General features: G+C 37.0%; 1 protein-coding gene across 15 annotated transcripts in view; it reads left to right on the forward strand.

Moving 5' to 3' along the window:
* The window catches only part of MYO9B (myosin IXB), a 45,481-nt gene that overhangs the window by 5,967 nt on the left and 21,879 nt on the right, over positions 1-17,635 (forward strand). For 13 of the 15 annotated variants that reach the window (XM_069790341.1, XM_069790339.1, XM_069790338.1 and 10 more), the window contains 10 exons: positions 609-718; positions 4,007-4,900; positions 12,920-13,014; positions 14,739-14,801; positions 14,928-15,027; positions 15,176-15,276; positions 15,491-15,620; positions 16,061-16,150; positions 16,390-16,506; positions 16,793-16,927. In XM_069790341.1, coding sequence (XP_069646442.1) covers positions 4,064-4,900; positions 12,920-13,014; positions 14,739-14,801; positions 14,928-15,027; positions 15,176-15,276; positions 15,491-15,620; positions 16,061-16,150; positions 16,390-16,506; positions 16,793-16,927 — 1,668 coding nt within the window. In that variant the 5' untranslated portion in view covers positions 609-718; positions 4,007-4,063. The remainder of the gene's footprint in view (positions 1-608; positions 719-4,006; positions 4,901-12,919; positions 13,015-14,738; positions 14,802-14,927; positions 15,028-15,175; positions 15,277-15,490; positions 15,621-16,060; positions 16,151-16,389; positions 16,507-16,792; positions 16,928-17,635) is intronic. The other 2 variants (XM_069790344.1, XM_069790345.1) reach the window with 1 other exon arrangement.

Below are 17,635 nucleotides of genomic sequence, written 5' to 3' on the forward strand. Positions count from 1 at the left end.
GATTGTCTAGCTTTGAATTCCAGCCACTGGCTTTCGTTATAGCTTTGTCCTCCAAACTGGTGATTGCTACCAAACTCTAGTTCTCCATGCAAGGACTTAAACTGTTATCAGTCTTCTCTGTGTATTTCTCATAGACAAAGCTTCTAGAGTATTTTGCTGTAAGAGGGTATTTTCTAATAGATTTTGTTGTTGTTGCTGTTCTTGGCTTCTAAATTGAATTTCGGATATATTCTAGATGCAGTATTGGTCATGTACCTTCTCAGTAGAAGGGTAATACGGTGTAACTAAATATTCATTTGATGTTTATCTGGGGATTACATTCACTGTCCTGCTTGTGGTGTTATATTAGAATACCATGTTTAAATGATTACTTGCTAAGGTTTTCAAGCCTATTTCAGGATAGCTCCCATTCTATCCCTCTGGTATGGATTGTTTCTTGGATAAATTTGAAGTTATATATCTATAAACTGAGCTGAAATTTGTTTAGCGTTTGTTTTCTTGCTCCTGTGCTACTGAACTATATAATTGATCTAGCTTTTTGATTACTTACTGCCTTCTCAATCTCTCTATGATACATTCTTTATCAGTAACTCTCTTCTTTCTTTTAGAACCATCATGAAAATGTTTACTTTGATGCCAGGAATCCAGCTTCACTAGAATCTAATCCTCCAGTTGCTTGATGATACCCTGTCCTTAGTTGAATACTGGGACTTGTTAGGTAACCAACTTATAATCTGTTCAGTGTATGCTCTTTTGCTTTTATGTTCTAATTTGTGGCTTGAAATATTGCTTAATATGAAGTCAGAGGTCTGTCTTTTAGAGCAGTATTATCATCAAACAAATTTGATACCCTTTCTAAGAATATCACAAGTAGTTGGAGACCAGCAGGTTTTCCTCAAATCTCTGTTTGTAATGACTAGATATTCTCATTCTGATTTTTGGATAGCAGAATTTAAGCATCATGTTATTTCTTCTGGGACTCATGTAGTACATTTTCAGGTAAATAAACCATAGGTGACAAAAGCAGAATTGCTTAAAAGGAATTAACAGTAATTGGGTGTTACTCTTCTGTAAGTGACTTTTAGAGTTTTGGTTTTTTTTTTCTTAAAGCCTCATAATCAGTAGTAAATGATTCAAAGTAGCATATCTGTTTTAAGTTGTTGAGTGAAAGAGCAGTCTTAAAGCTCAGTGCTGTTGAAAACAAGCAAGTAGTGTCTCGATTTCATATCTGGTTAAAATGGGGCAGTGTTATGCTGACTGTCTTTCTGTTTACTGCTGACGTGACTGCGCATTGAAATCATATTTCAGCAAGTTCTTTCTACTGTACATTATCTTCCAAATCATTCCTACAGAGTGATGGAATCCTGCTTGAACTTCCATCAAGTTGTATGATGACTGCATAATTTAGAAATCTGTATATGGTATAAATACATTAAGGTCGATGTCTGCATGTTGCTTTGTCAGAAATCTGTTGTCTTCAGGATGAGAGGTCTTTGTCTTTCTCTTTCTAGTTTTTCAGTCGTACGCACCTGAGCAGACACTACCAGCTATCACATTGCTGCTTCCTGTAATTGGCCTGGGTTTTTCACCGGTAGAGAAGAGGCCATCTGTGTTCCGGTTTCCTCTTTGGAAAGTGTGATATGGGAGTCTTGAGCAATGTATCAGATATATCTTGGTAGCTGACGTGAGATGAGGTTAGGAAATGTATATTAGTAAAGTCAGAGGTCAGCACCAAGGTTCAGCTCTTCTGAGTGGGCAAAAAGTTGGTGCCACATTTCTTAGGGTGCTGTTTTGGCAAAAGTGCTTACTGAGGGGACTTCCTCTATTGTACCAGACTGTGTGTCTGAAACTAATTGCTGGGGGGAAAAAAAAGGAAGTCTGCACAAGACTCTGTCCCTTGAACTGACTGGCTAACTTGAGAGGAAAATGGTCACTGTTCTTTTTTTCTGTCTGTGCTCCAGATTCATCTTCCCCATGAGCAGCAGTCTACTGTAGATTCTACTATATGTTAAGGTGTTTGAGCTTCTGTACATTAAGAATGCTTTACACTTGCATAATTACTTCAAAGGTACTTCAGACTTATTAGCTACTGGTCAGTGATAATCATAGGAAATGGAGAGGGGACTTTGAGCTCACTGGTCCATCCTTCTCTATGACCAAGTTCTTGCAATAAGCTGTCCTTAATGAATGAAGAATGAAATTTAACGGGGAAAAAAAAAAAACATTCTCGGAGGGATCATACAGCTTGATGAGAGATGTTGCTGTGGTTTGTCTTGCTGTCTGTGGCTTTCTCAGCCTTCCTTTTGATGAGTAGCCACTAAGAATTATCCAGCTTGCATAACAATGTCTTCTGTAAGCTTACTGTTCAGAGTTCCCTTAAAGCACAGTTCTCTACTCTGAGGCTGTTGATGAGGCAGAACTATGTCATATGTTTCTGTGAAGTGATTCATTACTTGCAGTGGAAGTGGCAGCTAAATGCTTCCAACTCTACTGATTTTAATTTGAAATGATTGCTCTCTGTGGTCTTATGGAAGTTCCTGTGCAGTTGTTTAGTGGCAAAAAGCAACTTCATTGGCATTTTTCTGCCTTTTTTTTTTTTGTATGTATATTCAGCATGTAAGTGTATAATTAGAACACTTTGTTCTTGAAACAAAAATTGAATTGATATTCTGGGTATGAAGTATTACAGACTGTTAAAACAAAAGGGGTACTTCATTGTCCTTCTCCTTTTACTACCCATTGATAAGCTAGTAAACTGTTGAACTAAAGCAACGTAAGCAAGCTTAGTCCTGGGAATCTGGGTGTACTGAATTGCAGTTGAGAAAAAAATCACCAGCAAAGGCACAGAATGTTACTAAGTCTAGAGACTTTTAGACTTGGCAGTAAGGAGGAGGTTGATTTCTGTGAGTTTGATCTTCGATTGAAGTTAGATTGCTGGCCTGCATCAGGGGTGAAAGGAGGAAAAAGCAATCAGAATCAATGATTTTTGGAGACTCATGCATGCGATTCCTGAAACCCAGTGAGAAAATAGTTGATGTGATAGGTATAAAGGCTTGTGAATGTGTGGGTTATTTGGTATCTTGTTAGCTTAACTGAAATGTAGTTGCAATAAGACTAATTTTACTTTGTTGCCTAAAATGGAAGATAAAAAGCACGTTCAAACCTTTCTGTAGCAAGGATGTGGTTCACTCAAGTGAAATTAGCAGTCTCTTGTCTGGGTAAATTATGCGTGTTCAAGAAATAACTACAGTGTGCAGGGTTAGAAGGAGTTGACAGCAGTATTTGCGCTGGTCAGCTATAGGCACTGTTTCCTTATGTTGAGTGGCGGTAAATACTGTACCTGTTTTGTACCTTTTGTGAAAAGACGTCAGCTGGGGGAAACAAACAAAAAAAAGTGTGGATCTCAGTGTCAGAACTGTCTTCCTCCTTGCAGCTGTGCACTGGTCCTTCTGCCATAGTTCATGGCTGCTCTAAACTGTCACTGCTGATTTGAGAAGCGATCAGGCCCTGTTTCTACCTCAAGCTGTTTGTGTAGCTTTAAGGGAGGGTTTATGTGGGAGGATGAAAAAATGTTTGTGTAGCCATACAGTGAACCAGGGCAGGGAAATTATCTGGGTTGAAACTAACCTGGGGAAATCAGGGAGTTTTAATTTGAACATTTATCCCAGTTCAGTTTGCTTTGTGGCTGTATGAATGCTTGTGCTGCCATAACGAGGAGGAAGGGTTGGCATGGGAATAGAAGAAAAAGTGAAAAGAGGATAGATATTGTGGCAGCTATCCACTCCGTGGGATAGGCTAAACAGACTGAAATAATATCACTGAGGTGCATAAATAGTGCATTTGTTCTTTAATAATTTGACTATTTAATAGCTTTATTCTCATCCTCCAGAAAATAATACCTTGCCCTAATACCTCTTGTACATGTTTTTTGTACATGTTTTTTTAACACCTGACTTTTTTCTTCTTTTCTTCTTCTCTCTCTTTTTTTTTTTTTTTTTTTTTTTAGACGATGGGCACTGCATATTAAGCAGGGGTGGAAGACTGAAGCCCATTTGGGGACAGAATGAGTTTTAAAGATGCTGACAGTGCAGTTTGCCAGGCAAAGGCAGCCTATAATCTTCATATTTACCCCCAACTCTCAACAGAAAGTGCTCCCTGCTGCAAAGTGACAGCAACCAAGGACAGCACGTCTTCCGATGTCATCAAGGATGTGATTAATACCTTAAACCTGGATGTCTCAAAACATTATGTGCTCGTGGAAGTGAAAGAATCAGGTGGCGAAGAATGGGTACTTGATATAAATGATTCTCCTGTTCATAGGGTTTTACTTTGGCCTCGTCGTGCTCAGGATGAGCATCCGCAGAAGGATGGGTACTACTTTCTTTTGCAAGAAAGGAACACTGATGGGACCATCAAATATGTCCAGATGCAGTTGCTTTCCAAGGAGACAGATGCTCGGCGCTTGGTTGAAAGGGGTTTTCTTCCATGGCACCAGGAGGACTTTGATGACTTGTGCAATCTCCCCAGCTTAACGGAGACAACAATCCTAGAGAATCTCAAATGCCGCTTTCTAAAACACAAAATTTATACTTACGCAGGAAGTATTCTGATTGCAATTAACCCCTTCAAGTTCCTGCCCATTTATAATCCTAAATATGTCAAGATGTATGAGAATCATCAACTTGGGAAGTTGGAGCCTCATATTTTTGCCATTGCTGATGTGGCTTATCACACAATGCTTAAAAAACATGTTAATCAGTGCATAGTTATATCAGGTGAAAGTGGGTCTGGGAAAACTCAAAGCACAAACTTCTTAATTCACTGCCTCACGGCACTGAGCCAGAAAGGGTACGCAAGCGGTGTGGAAAGAACTATTCTAGGAGCTGGACCAGTTCTGGAGGTAAACTTATGCTAAAATTGCCTTCTGTGAAAATTGTTTCTTGAAAACTTCAAATAACTGCTGTTGAATACTACTTTTGAGTCACCTACTCAGTTTAGGCTTTAAATATCACTAGGTTGTACTGGTGTTTGGCTGTGTTGCTTGACTGCTTCTAATTGATTTTCCTTAATTCATCCTTCCATTCAGTTGACTTCCTGTTGCTTTTAATTTATCTCTGACTTAACTTTCCACCACTAAACACTAATATTCTGGGACAGAGGTTACCTGTGTTTTGCATCTTAAAGTTTTGATGACATTTGAATCAAATTGTAAGTAAATGTTTTCATAAAAAGATTGTTCCACTGAAACATTAACTGCTTAGTGTAATTGTACCTTTGTGTGTAAGCATGTCCTGCAGCATTTTTATGAACTCACTTTTTGAGGGAGTTATTTCCTTTCTACAATTGTTTGTTTTGAAGAGAGCAACATTGTTGGTTGGGTAGAAAGTGTGAGTTGGTTTTGGCTTTTAATTACTACAACATTTCCAACAGAAAGCAAAACTAAACACGTGAGGAGGGGGTACACTTGCCTTGCATTAGGTAACAGCAGGACAAACTTAAACTGATCTTTTAGACTTCAATCTCTCCTTTTTACTCTCTCATCTGAAAGGAAAAACTGAAAGCTTGGATGGATTTAATGGTCACCTGTAATCTTCAACAGCAGGGAGACTGAACAGTGCCGTTGTAATTTTTAGGTTTAAATATTCTCAAATATAACAACACTTTCATTAAAAAAAAATTAAGCTTTTTTTTTTAATCTTTTAGACAAAATGTGAAAAAGCAATGAAGTTAAACTTTAAAATGTGATACATTTATAAATGTGATTTGAAAGCTTTTCTGTAACAAATGAGGAATATATGCAAGTTCTTTTTTGCTTTGCTTTCTGCTGCTTGAAAGAAGAAGTAAAATTGTTTGAGGTTTGTTGGTTGCTGGAGTTCAAGTATGCAGTTCTAAACAGAAAACAGGAAGGGGTCACTGTGGAAAGCACTGTTTGATCAGCTGATCTTTCTGCCTTCGATAAAATTAACTGTTTCAGATCCTCATCTACTGGACATGATACAGCTGCGTCAAACCAGGTAGAGGTGTGAAATCTTGTGTTGCGGTTTGTCCATTGAATGAGAAGTGCATGTAGCCCTAGATTAAAATTAAAATTGTTAACTTTGCTGGAGTCACAGGCAAATGTTGTGTATGTCTGGGAATGTTCATGAAGAGACATTTGTGATTTTCTACAGTAAGATTGGTTGTCATAAGTACTGCAACTTCTTCAGACTTCCACTGAGCATTTAGCAATGCATTTCACAAGAAAATAGTCTTGCTAGCTAGAAGTATCATGACTGATTGAAAGTTTAGTTTGCAAACTTGCCAAATGGATTCTAACATGGCTGTTGGAGTACATATTGCCTAAAATGTGAGGCTCTTCTGAAATTCTCGGAGAAACTTCTCATTCTACTTCTTTGAGGGTGTTTGTCAGTCACAAATTGATTCAGTGTAAACCTGTCCTCCCAAGTTGCAAAAGATAAAAGCATTTATGACAACTAAATATAAAAAATGTAGGAACATCTGAATCCTAAAATGTCTTTCAGAATTGAATATTTGTTTTTGTATTAAAAGTATTATTCATTGACTTGAAATTATGGAGAAAAAAACCTTTTTGAAACTTGCAGAGGCTAAGATTTCTCCAGGCTGAAATAAGTCACTGGGGTACCTGTGATTTTGGCACAACTCTATTTAAGGTAATAATGGGAATATACTTCTCTGTTCACATAACTTCAGTGCACATCAAAAAGTGATGCTATGGTAGGTTTAGAGCATAGGGAAGTAGAATCAAGCTGTCCTACTTTGGATACAGCAGAGTGGATACAGCTGACAGTGAAGCTTCCATGTTTCCCAATATGGATGCTCTTGTGCAATTTCAGTCACTAAACGTAATTTTAAAAAAAACCAAGTCAAAGCTTGGTCTGGGGGAGGAATGCACGGAAAGCTTACTTTGCTTTGTGGAAGTTAAACTGATGACAAACTCCTCTGTTAGAGTTGGTCACTTCTAAATCCAACTGTGGTGACTCATTTGGGTTTTTACTTAAGGGAACTAAAGTGGTACAAGGGAATTTTTCTTAAATGGATTTTCAGGGGATTTTTTCGTATGAACGGTTTTGTAGTGTGCCTAAACTATTTGAGAATGTTCTGTTTAATTTTGAAGTTTTATTTTGAGTCCTCATGAAAGATTAAAATGTACTCTTGACTGGAGTCTGTTTCGCTGACTTTTTTGATGTAGAAGTTGGTTGCATTTTGGTTCAGAACTTCCCCTTTTTAGTGACCTCTTAATTTCCTGACACCTAAGTAAAATGTGTCTGTTATAGGCTGACCTTTTGTAAAAGTTCAAGGATTTAAAGCAAACGTTTCTAGCACAGAGACGTGAGCACTATTAGTGTGTTATGGAGGTGGATTTATAATTTTATCATCACATACTTAGTGAACTTGGAAACATACTTCTCACCCAATACTGTTTCTGTGTTGGCTAACTAATCTCTGTTCGAATCTGTAAGTAATCTGAAGATAAACTATTGTTAATATTTTGGCTCCTTGCTCACAATTTCTAGACGTGGAAAAATGGAGTTACAGCTATACCGTGAAAGGAGATTTGACCTTAAATGTTACTTGATATTACCTTCTCAAACATCTGAGAAATGAAATACATAAGACTGAGTGTAGTTAAAAATTAAATGTAGTACTAGCACAATTGCTGTCACATGTGCTAGTGAAAAGAAAGCTGGTCATGGGTTAGTCTTTGATCCTCAGTGCTTCTTGCTCAAACTCTGCACCAGAGTCTGAGCTGTTTATAAGATTCCTTGCCAGGGATCTAATAAGCAGAGGTAACTTGTGCTACTTCTGATTACGTTTGGCACTGCTTGCAGCTTTCTAGAGAAAAAGGATCTGAACGGCTGGCTGCTTCCATGGCACTTCATGATGCTTCAGCACAGCCTAAAGCTGTGTATTGTGCTGGTTTTTAACAGTTCATGAGACATACAGTTGCCTTAGCTGTATAGGAATTGCTCTCAGATTTATTTTATTTTTTTTAATTGTTTCTCCAGGCTAACGTAGACCATCTCTAGTGAAGAGCAGTTTCTTTAAAACTGGTAGGAAGATAAAGATAGGCTCTGTTTTAAGATACTCCAGACTTTTTCATTCTCTTCTAAATTTAGTGATTTAAGTATAGTTGCCTGACTTGGAGTTTTGCCTTCTTGTATTGACTGTTAAGCTTAGTTTACTTACGGTTGAAGTCCTAAGAAGCAATTTACATTTGGGAACTATTATTTGGGTCAAATTGGGAATAGTGAATGAAACCTTTGTTTATTTTAGTCTCGAACAAGAGAATTAAACCTTTCCATTGACACTTAAGAAGCTTCCAAGAAATTTGTGTTTTCCTTTCATCAGGGAAAAATGTCTTAATATGCATGTTTCAGTTATAAAATGCGTGGTGTGCAATCAAAGACTCTGAACTTGTTTTGGAGACCTAAAGTTAACTTATCAGATTCTTCAAGCCAATTAATTTAGTGAAGTGGCAGAAAATTCGAGCGAGGAGATGGGAGCATGTGGCAAGGGACATGTAGGAGGGAATTGGAGCTTCCTCTTCTGGCAGCAAAGCTCCTGTTGGCCTGCTGTCTGTTGTTAAATTGTAACCCTTAGTATCCTGAGTTTATTACAGAAGTTACTTGCTTAGTGTGCTGAAAGTTCATTTCCCCCTGAAATGGAAGCTGAGGAGAGGTAGGATAGGTGGAAATACTGGGGGTGTCATAACTTTTTTGTTATTATTTTGAAAAGCATTGCTTATTTCCATTTGGATAAGTTCTTGAAGGTTTCTTAATGGCACTGCACCATTCTTTGAAAAGAATTAAGGCCCAAATAAAATGCAAAGTCCAACAGGAAGCATTCATTAAGTGGTCTTCTAAAAAAGGCAGTTGTAAATATGAATGAATTAATATTGACAGCACAATCAGGTGGGTGGGGGGTGAGATTTTCTAGAACTCAGCATATTAAAAAGCTTGTTAAATTTCATTGTAGAAAGTAAACTTTCATGCTTTACCATTTTATGGAAGACAGAGTAAAGCAATTTGCCATCAGCTCCGTTTCCTTTATTACAGTCCCATCGTGCTTGTGGTTTTGGTATAAGAAGGACTTAAGCTGAGTGGTGCTTCAACTCTGGTTTTCATTTGTATTTGCCATAAAAGTCTGCATATATATTTAGTGGGTGTAGTCTGTTCTATTTAAGGGAAAGTAGTTGTTTGGGGGCTATTATCTGCATGTGTTTGTTTTAAGAATCATAATCAGAGGAGAAATGGAACTTCCTTTTTCCATTTGGTTGGATGTTAGTAGGTTTTTTTGGTGGAAATGCGTTGTTGCATACTTTTCCCTGCTGCACACGTCTCTTGGGGAAAAATCACCTTGTCCTTTATGCAGTCTTATCATGTGGATTGCTTAGACTTTTCCAGGACATCATACAGCATGCAGAGTTGCAAAATTACCCTGAACACTGCAACTTCTGTGTTAATGAGAGGATATTTTCAGCATGTTTGTGAAGACCACTACTAAACTGAGTTCAGTTCTGAAGCAGTCATTTCCTTTTCCAGGGTGTGTAATTAGAGTCTTCAGTGTCATTTGGCACATTAAGATTGGTCTGTGCAATGGTGGTTCTGCCATGGATTAGAGTGGTTTACTTAGAAACTCTGATAGCTTTTCCAGATTTTTGCAATTCTTACGAAAGAATTAAATGAGATTTTTAGCTGTGTTCCTGAGGTAGATGATAGGACATGTGTGTGGTTTGGGATTTTCTTTTTACAGCAAATAAAAGGAGAATTTGGCATTTTTCCAAATACTTTTAAAGCTGTCACGGTTGTAGGAGTTTTGAGTAGCCAACTCCAGTTTATGACTCTTGCATTTCAAGGTAAGAGGATAGGTCGGATGACTTCCTGACTCCCAGAATAGGCTATCCTGACTCTGATTCCTGCAGGCCTTGGTCTGCTATTTTTGACTCACCCTCTTTTTATATAGCTGGTGTTCTGCATTGAAGAGATTTAGTTTTAGGTTTTCATTTTTATCTGTCTCCTCATGGACTCACAAGGGAAAACAGTAAATGGGCTTGGTTATAGATATTATTCTTTCTCTTTAGGTAAAATAGTGTCTTGTCCGCTCACATCTTTTGAATTTATTTTGTGAAGGCATAGATGGCTCTCTGTAAAGGCAAACCAGGGAGATAATTTTAGCTGAATTTGAGCTATGTATAGAGTACCTGGCTAGAATTATCTATGAAAGATGCTTTCCATGCAGAGCAATGGCTAGGTAAGTAGGTTAAAGATATCTAAGTGCTAAATACCAAAATATTTAACACTTCAAATTTTTGTACCTTTCTGATTTTAGACAGGAATGTCACTTCTTACATAGTTAACCCGTCAAAGTACATTGAAGAATATGGTAGCAGTGATTAGAATTTAAAGTTAAATGTTACCAAAAAAAATTCCCACCCAAAATGTTAAGTGACTTGGAATGTTCTTTAAAAAGTTGTAGATGTTAAAGGCTCTTATGAGAAAACCATTCAGTACATGAAAACTTTCCTAAAAACTGATAATATTAGATCAGCTTTTAAGAATTTGCTGTGTGCTTTGACTAAATACCAGACGCATGAGATCATAAGAGCCTTTAGTTTTAAACTGTATTCATTCTTCACATGAGTAATCACTAAGAAAAGTTTTTCAGGAAGCCTGGGTTATGGGATTTCTTAACTCTATAATGCCAAAATATTTATTATTAAAAAATAATGTGGCAAATTTAGCTCTACTCTGTTTTGATTTCTTGAATATAACTAGTAAACTGATAGTTAACTGGTGGCTTAAGTTAGAAAACTTTCTAAAAAAAAGCTTTTCCAGAATCAATTTGCAAGCTCACAATTCTGCAGCCTGGCAAAATTCACTACAACAGATTTCTTAATATGCTAAATAGGAAGTTGGATGGTGTTCTTCAGAGAGCCACAGCTGAGCCACTGTTGGTGGGAGAGGAATAGGTTTTTTGATTTACAGAGCAGACAATTTGCTATGCGGATGTTACTGGACTTCCACTTTTGGTTTGGTAGTGTTTGGTAACTGTAAGGAGCTGACCTGGATTTTATGCATATATTAATATGCATATGTATGCAAAATGGGCTAAAAAAAATCTGGACGATAACTTGTTAGGTAGCAGCTACAAAAAGATATTGATGACTGTGGTCAATGCTTGCTTTGAAAAGTCTGAGTGGGGATGCTGTTTGCATTATAGCACATGTAGCATGGTCTCTAGAAATTAGGAGGCTATACTCAGCCTCAGTCATCTATAAGCACTGCTGGACACAAATATTCTCTCTTTAGAAACCCGTTGACTTTTCTGAAGTTACAGCAGAATCACCCTGGGGGGTTTCACCGTGCACAGGAAGAGCTCCTTTAGCTTATTCCTCTAGGTCAGAGATAACAGTTGTCTGAAGAATTAGGGACATTCTCCCAGTTCATAAGAAGTTTCTCAGATTCTCTGAATGCTAGGCAGCTGGCAGTAGAAATCTACTTGCAAGAAAGCTTTGAGAACCTATTTTGGAAATAGTGATCCAGGTGTCACACTGCAGTGCAGCTGCAACCCTTAAGGTAGCTTGGAAAAACAAAACAAAACAAAAAAAAACCCCAAAAAAAGAGAAGGGAAGAGTTTCAATATACAGACAATATGACTGTCATGAAAACAGTATTCCCCTACGATATACACCATAATTGGGCAGTTTTATTTATAAACAGTTTAGTTCTGTGTTGTGTACAGTATGCACATGTCCATCATTCTCCGGATGTGTGTGTGTGGAGGAAGAGGGTGGCCTTTTTGTGAAATCATTCCACGAATGTTCTATATTAGGGGAGGCGGATTTCCTAATGGAGGCCTTAATTGCTTGGAGCTTTAAGAGGAAGTATCTGTGGCAGGAATTGCTGGTGATAGTCTACACCGAGCAGTGTATTTTTCCAAACAATTGCATTTTACACAGGGTTTCGTCTCTGTATGCCGGATTGCCTCCTGCATGTTAGAAGGGTGACAAGTTTCTCTTAACCTAAGAACACATAGTTAAGAGTCGATAAACTTAAGGACATTCCCAATAACTAATTCTACTGAACTTTTAGGTGTAATAAGTTATCTTTATAGTTCTTAAGCGTGGCTCATGCAGAGGATATTTTGTATTATGTGTGTGCTAGCAACTATCAGAGGGCTCATGATACAGGCAAAGTATTAAAGATGCACAATTAGGATTTGTGCCATACCTGTTGTTTCCCCTTTCCTAACACCTCGTAATGAAACTACATTTTTTGGTGTTGCATAGTGGAGTTAGCTGGCCAAGGAGTACGACATGTTTCTGTAAACCAAAGTTCTGTTTGTCTTTTTCCTGTTTCTTGAGTATACAACTTGGAAAATTCAGGGACTAACTTCTATAAATGAGATCTTAACGTTCTGTTCTCACTGAAAGAAAAACTGTGTTTATTGTGAAGTTTTTGAGTGGGAGCAATACATTAGGGAATAGGACATAGTTTGTGGCTTTTCTATGGGAGAGGCAATTTCATGGTAATTGTGCTGTCTTCTTCCTACTGCATAGCCTCTCTAAGGTCAGAATTTTTAGTGATAGAGGTTGATACGTGCACTCTAGTTCTGATTACCTTTCCTGTACTCTTAGAAATATCTAAATGTATTATTCCCCTCCCTCAGTTCCTCAAATATTATTGCATGGGGCAAATAATAGATGGATATAGATGTGCGAGGAACAATGGAAGCTGCCTAAGCTGCCTTTTTGGTATCTGTATGCTGCCATTTCCATAGTATTTTGAGTTTATACTGCAGGCTAACAGGAGGCTGAACAATGAACAGAAGAATTTGAAAACCTATGTGTTGGTATATTTTGTTTAATTGCAAATTAACTCATTTTGCTTTGTTACAGGCATTTGGAAATGCAAAAACAGCACATAACAATAACTCCAGTCGTTTTGGAAAGTTTATTCAAGTCAACTATTTAGAGAATGGTATTGTCCGAGGGTAAGTACAGTATGAGGTTCTTCTGGGGTTGATCTCTGTGCTTTTAGGAATTGGTGAAGACTCTGCTGTATATAAAATGCTGCCTTATTGAGGCTCTTCTCATGTGAGAATAGCTTGCTGCTGTGGAGTTTGCAAGACTCTCTTAACTGAAGCTTTGTGGAATAATCAGGAGATGCGTAATATACTTACCTTGCTGTACAACCACACCAGGTTAAGAATTTGACTGCTGCTGCATCTTTACCTTCATGCTAAATGAAGGCTTTTTTCATGACACTCATCGTTCTCTCCATTTTGCAATTAAAAACAGAAGATCTGAATTTTTAAGAGGAGAGTTGGAGAGAAGTGAAATAGATTTGGGGAAGCCATTTTAAAGAAGCAATTTAAACACCAGTTATAGAGATAAAGACGACTGTAAAATTACGATTTTACTTGACTTAATTGAAATTGTGTGCTTCTATCTGAAGGTCAAACATGAAATATTCTATAACAACATTTATTTTTTATATATACGATAGTCACAGATGAGTCTTAGGATTCTATTTCTATTTTTCACCCTGTAGCAGATGCTATAATGTCATATTACTGTAGTCCCTCAATATTAATCAAAAATTATGCTTTGCTCTTCTTCAGTAGTGGGCACTTTCACTTCAAATGAAGAATTTTGTCCAAAAATTTTCTGTGATATTAGTAATTTGTGTGCAAATACTTGTGTAGTTACTTGTCTAACATCATGCCATAAACTAATTTCTTTTGGATCTTGCTCTGTAAAATGCCTCTTAAACTTTTAATGCTTGTATCGGCAAAATTCGCAGCAGTGTGTCACACATATTATAAAGATGTACCTGTGCTAGTTTAGGTGCAATGCCATAATACATAACACTGCTATGGAATTCTGCCTGAAGCTGAAGTTTGCTGCACTATGGAGTGTCACTAGCTGTCACTGACTTTTGTGCTCCAGTGTGTCTTTCCTTTGGGTCTTCTTCGTGTTTGCAGTTTAGAAAATGGCAATAACATAAATGACTAGGAACTCTGTACCGCACTTGCTTTGAGTGTTACTCTGAACGAAATTGGCATCTTTTCAGATGAAGTTGCACTAGCTCAGGAGATTGGTACAATTTGAATACATTTGTTTTGTCTTCAGCCTGAGAAGCAGCTGCTCAAACTTTGGCCTCATACATTGTATCCCATGTCAAGGAGTTTAGATTATCATTTAGGAGATTACTGTGTCAAATTGTAAGGGGTTTTCTGTCTGCCTGGCTTCCGTTTTAGGCTGACATACATACTGCCATAAAAATCTAGCAAATTTGTTAGATGGAGAATCAGACAGTTATCCAGTATGTTTTTCGGGTCTTGTAGTCTTTGTATTCCTTGTCAGATAACTGTTAATCTCAGAGTAGGTAACATATTGTTAGCACTCTGCATATCTTCTTTCTGCTTACAATTTTTCATCAGCACTTTTCTAGCTTTGTCTGCCTTTTTCCAGTTATGTCTACTAAAACCAAGCACTCAAGATAGGTGTTTCTCAGGTATTTCTTTTTGTTCCAATTACAATATAGTGCATACTGAAATTTTTGGTTAAGATTTAAGATAGTGACTAAGCTATTCTCTTGTATATTTTAGTGCAGATTTCATTATTTGAACTCTCTTGGCAGTTGCTGCCTGATGTTTTGTGAGGTCTTTTCTTTTGCTCTCATGCTTTTTTTCATTTTTTTGTGGCTCTTTAGGGCTGTCGTTGAAAAATACCTGCTTGAAAAATCTCGTCTGGTTTCTCAAGAAAAGGATGAAAGGTAAGAGATTAATACGCTTTACTAACACAATTATAATCAATGCAAGAGTTTAAGAGCATCAAAAGTATATAGAATAAAAGAAAAGTAATTATATTTTCATGAAACAGAAATGTATTGGCTTTGTAGGAACTACCATGTCTTTTATTATTTGCTACTTGGAGTCAATGAGGAAGAGCGTAAAGAATTTCACCTCAAGCAACCTGAAGACTATTTCTACCTCAATCAGGTAATCTGTGACAGGGATTTACTAATGTATTGATAAGTGTTGTCTGTCTGTTGTGTTAAAGATGAAAGCAAGCAGAACAGATCATGCTTGTTTTCATGTGATGTTTGGGCTTTGTTCTTTGCCTTTAATTATGGATCTCTCTTCACAGCATAACTTGAAAATTGAAGATGGGGAAGATCTCCGACATGACTTTGAAAGATTAAAACAAGCCATGGAGATGGTTGGCTTCCTTTCAGCAACTAAAAAACAGTAAGTAGAATCCTTTAAGCTTTTGTTACTGATAGCTAGTTAATGTTCATGAATTGCAATAAACTGTGTGTGTTAGGATCACATTTAGTCCAGTAGGAAGCAAGAAGAGACGAGTATTTGAGGGCTTACAATCTTGAAGAAGAACTAAGTCTGCTAACCTGTTATAATGAACTCATAAGAAAAATTCTTATGAAATTCTTTTTTCCTTCCTTAGGATTTTTTCAATACTTTCAGCTATTCTTTATCTGGGCAATGTTACGTACAAGAAGAAAGCTACAGGTCGTGATGAAGGGTTGGAAGTAGGACCTCCTGAAGTGTTGGATATTCTTTCCCAGCTTTTGAAAGTAGAGTATTTCCCTTTAGCTCTAATGGGTGATACACCTTTTTGTTATGCTCTACCTCAGCATTTTACTTGAATATCTTGTTGCGCAGTTTGTTATATCTAGACCTGGTTTATGGTACTTCCACAACATTTATCTTATGGGAGGGGAAATGGATGAAATTGGTGAAATTATTGGGGTTAGGGATGGAATATAGCCCATAGCATGGAAATGGAATTTGTTTACTTACTAATCCTAATGCTCAGCAAGAATAAATTTAGTGGAGATGTGTTCTTTGCTGCCATAGGGAAACATCTGAATGAATCTAAGGTGAGAATAATTTCAAAAAGTTGAAGAACTTGTAAAGCTATTGATGAATGATGAATGTAGCTGTTGACAAAGAGGTTGGGCTTCTCTGAGGAAATTGAGGGTGACAGTAACTCTTGTTCTTGTTTGTTTTGAAGGTTAAACGAGAAATTCTAGTAGAAGTGCTAACAAAAAGAAAAACTGTGACTGCTAATGATAAGCTTATTTTGCCATATAGTCTCAATGAGGTGAGTAAAAGAACACTAGTAGAATGATTTTAAATAACTGAAACTTGCTTTTTTGGATTAAAAAGAGCTAATATGGTACACTTTCACATTTAGTGAGGGATGTTTGGAAAGTTAGAAGTTAGCATTAAAGGAAAATTTTGTTTTTATTTGTCTCTGCTAGGACTGTAACCTTTGAGTGACACTGGTCTGAAATAGAAGTGTGTTTTTAAACAAAGTTCTGAACATTGTTTCATCTGCAGGCAATAACAGCTCGTGATTCAATGGCAAAGTCTTTATACAGTGCTCTGTTTGATTGGATTGTTCTGCGAATTAATCATGCACTCCTTAATAAGAAGGACATGGAGGAATCTGTTACGGTAAGTTTCTCCCAAAACCAAGTCTTTACAGATGATTGTGTAGTTAGAGCTAACAGACAATGCTATAGATGACATGTTCAGATACCTGGGATAAACTGTGATTCTTCTGAAGTCCATGGTAAATTTCTTGGTAATATTTAATCATCTCTGCTTTCAGAATAGACGTAACTGTTAAATATTCAAAATCTATTAGCATACACTACAGTGCTTTTTATAATGGTTAGCTGTTGTGGGTTAAGTCACTGTATGACAGACTGCTTAACTAGATTTCCATATCTCCTTTTAGTGTTTGTCCATTGGTGTACTTGATATTTTTGGATTTGAAGACTTTGAAACCAACAGTTTTGAACAGTTCTGTATAAATTATGCAAACGAGCAGCTTCAGTATTATTTCAATCAGCATATTTTCAAATTGGAACAGGTAAGAAATTAGAGTTGCTGAAACAAAAGCTTCTTTTTTATCAAGTGCTCATATATTATGCAAACTTAGCCACTATTCTGCAAAACCCCATGGCATAATTTTTATAATTGCTTGAATACATTTCCAAAAGTCTTGTGTTTTAATATCTTGTTTTATTATTGCTTGTTATTGTTTGAAGGTTGTAGCTTTACTGTATTTAGTGCTCTACATATACTGATGATAGTGGGGTCTTTCTTCAGAGGGCTAACATTAAGTTTCTGCTTGACTGCAAGAAACTAAAAAGACCTTCAGGCAATCCCAGACAGAAGTCAGATGAAACTGTAAACTTTGAGATTGAAAGTCTGTAGGTGAGGTGTTTGTTTCAGGGGTTTTTTGTTGGTTGTTTTGTGTTTTGTTTTTGGTTTGTTTTTTTTTTTAATGGTAGATGAGGTGTTTGTTTCAGGTTTTTGTTTTGTTTTAATGGTTGGGAAACAGTTTCTCTTATTTCTGTCAGTTTGTAAATATTTAATAACCAGTCTTTGTTGCTTCTCCCACTTGACTGCATTTAAGGGATATAACTGTATGTTGATAATTGGCAGTAGTTCTGAAATCCTGATATTACTGGCATATGTTGATTTACTTGTTCGCAGATGGTATCATCTTCTTACAGAGCGCTTTGAGCGCTGCAAGAGCTAACAGATCCTGTTTCTAGACTGAGGTTTGGGGGTT

The sequence above is a fragment of the Haliaeetus albicilla genome, chromosome 8, assembly GCF_947461875.1.
Source record: "Haliaeetus albicilla chromosome 8, bHalAlb1.1, whole genome shotgun sequence".
Classification (NCBI taxonomy): Eukaryota; Metazoa; Chordata; class Aves; order Accipitriformes; family Accipitridae; genus Haliaeetus; species Haliaeetus albicilla.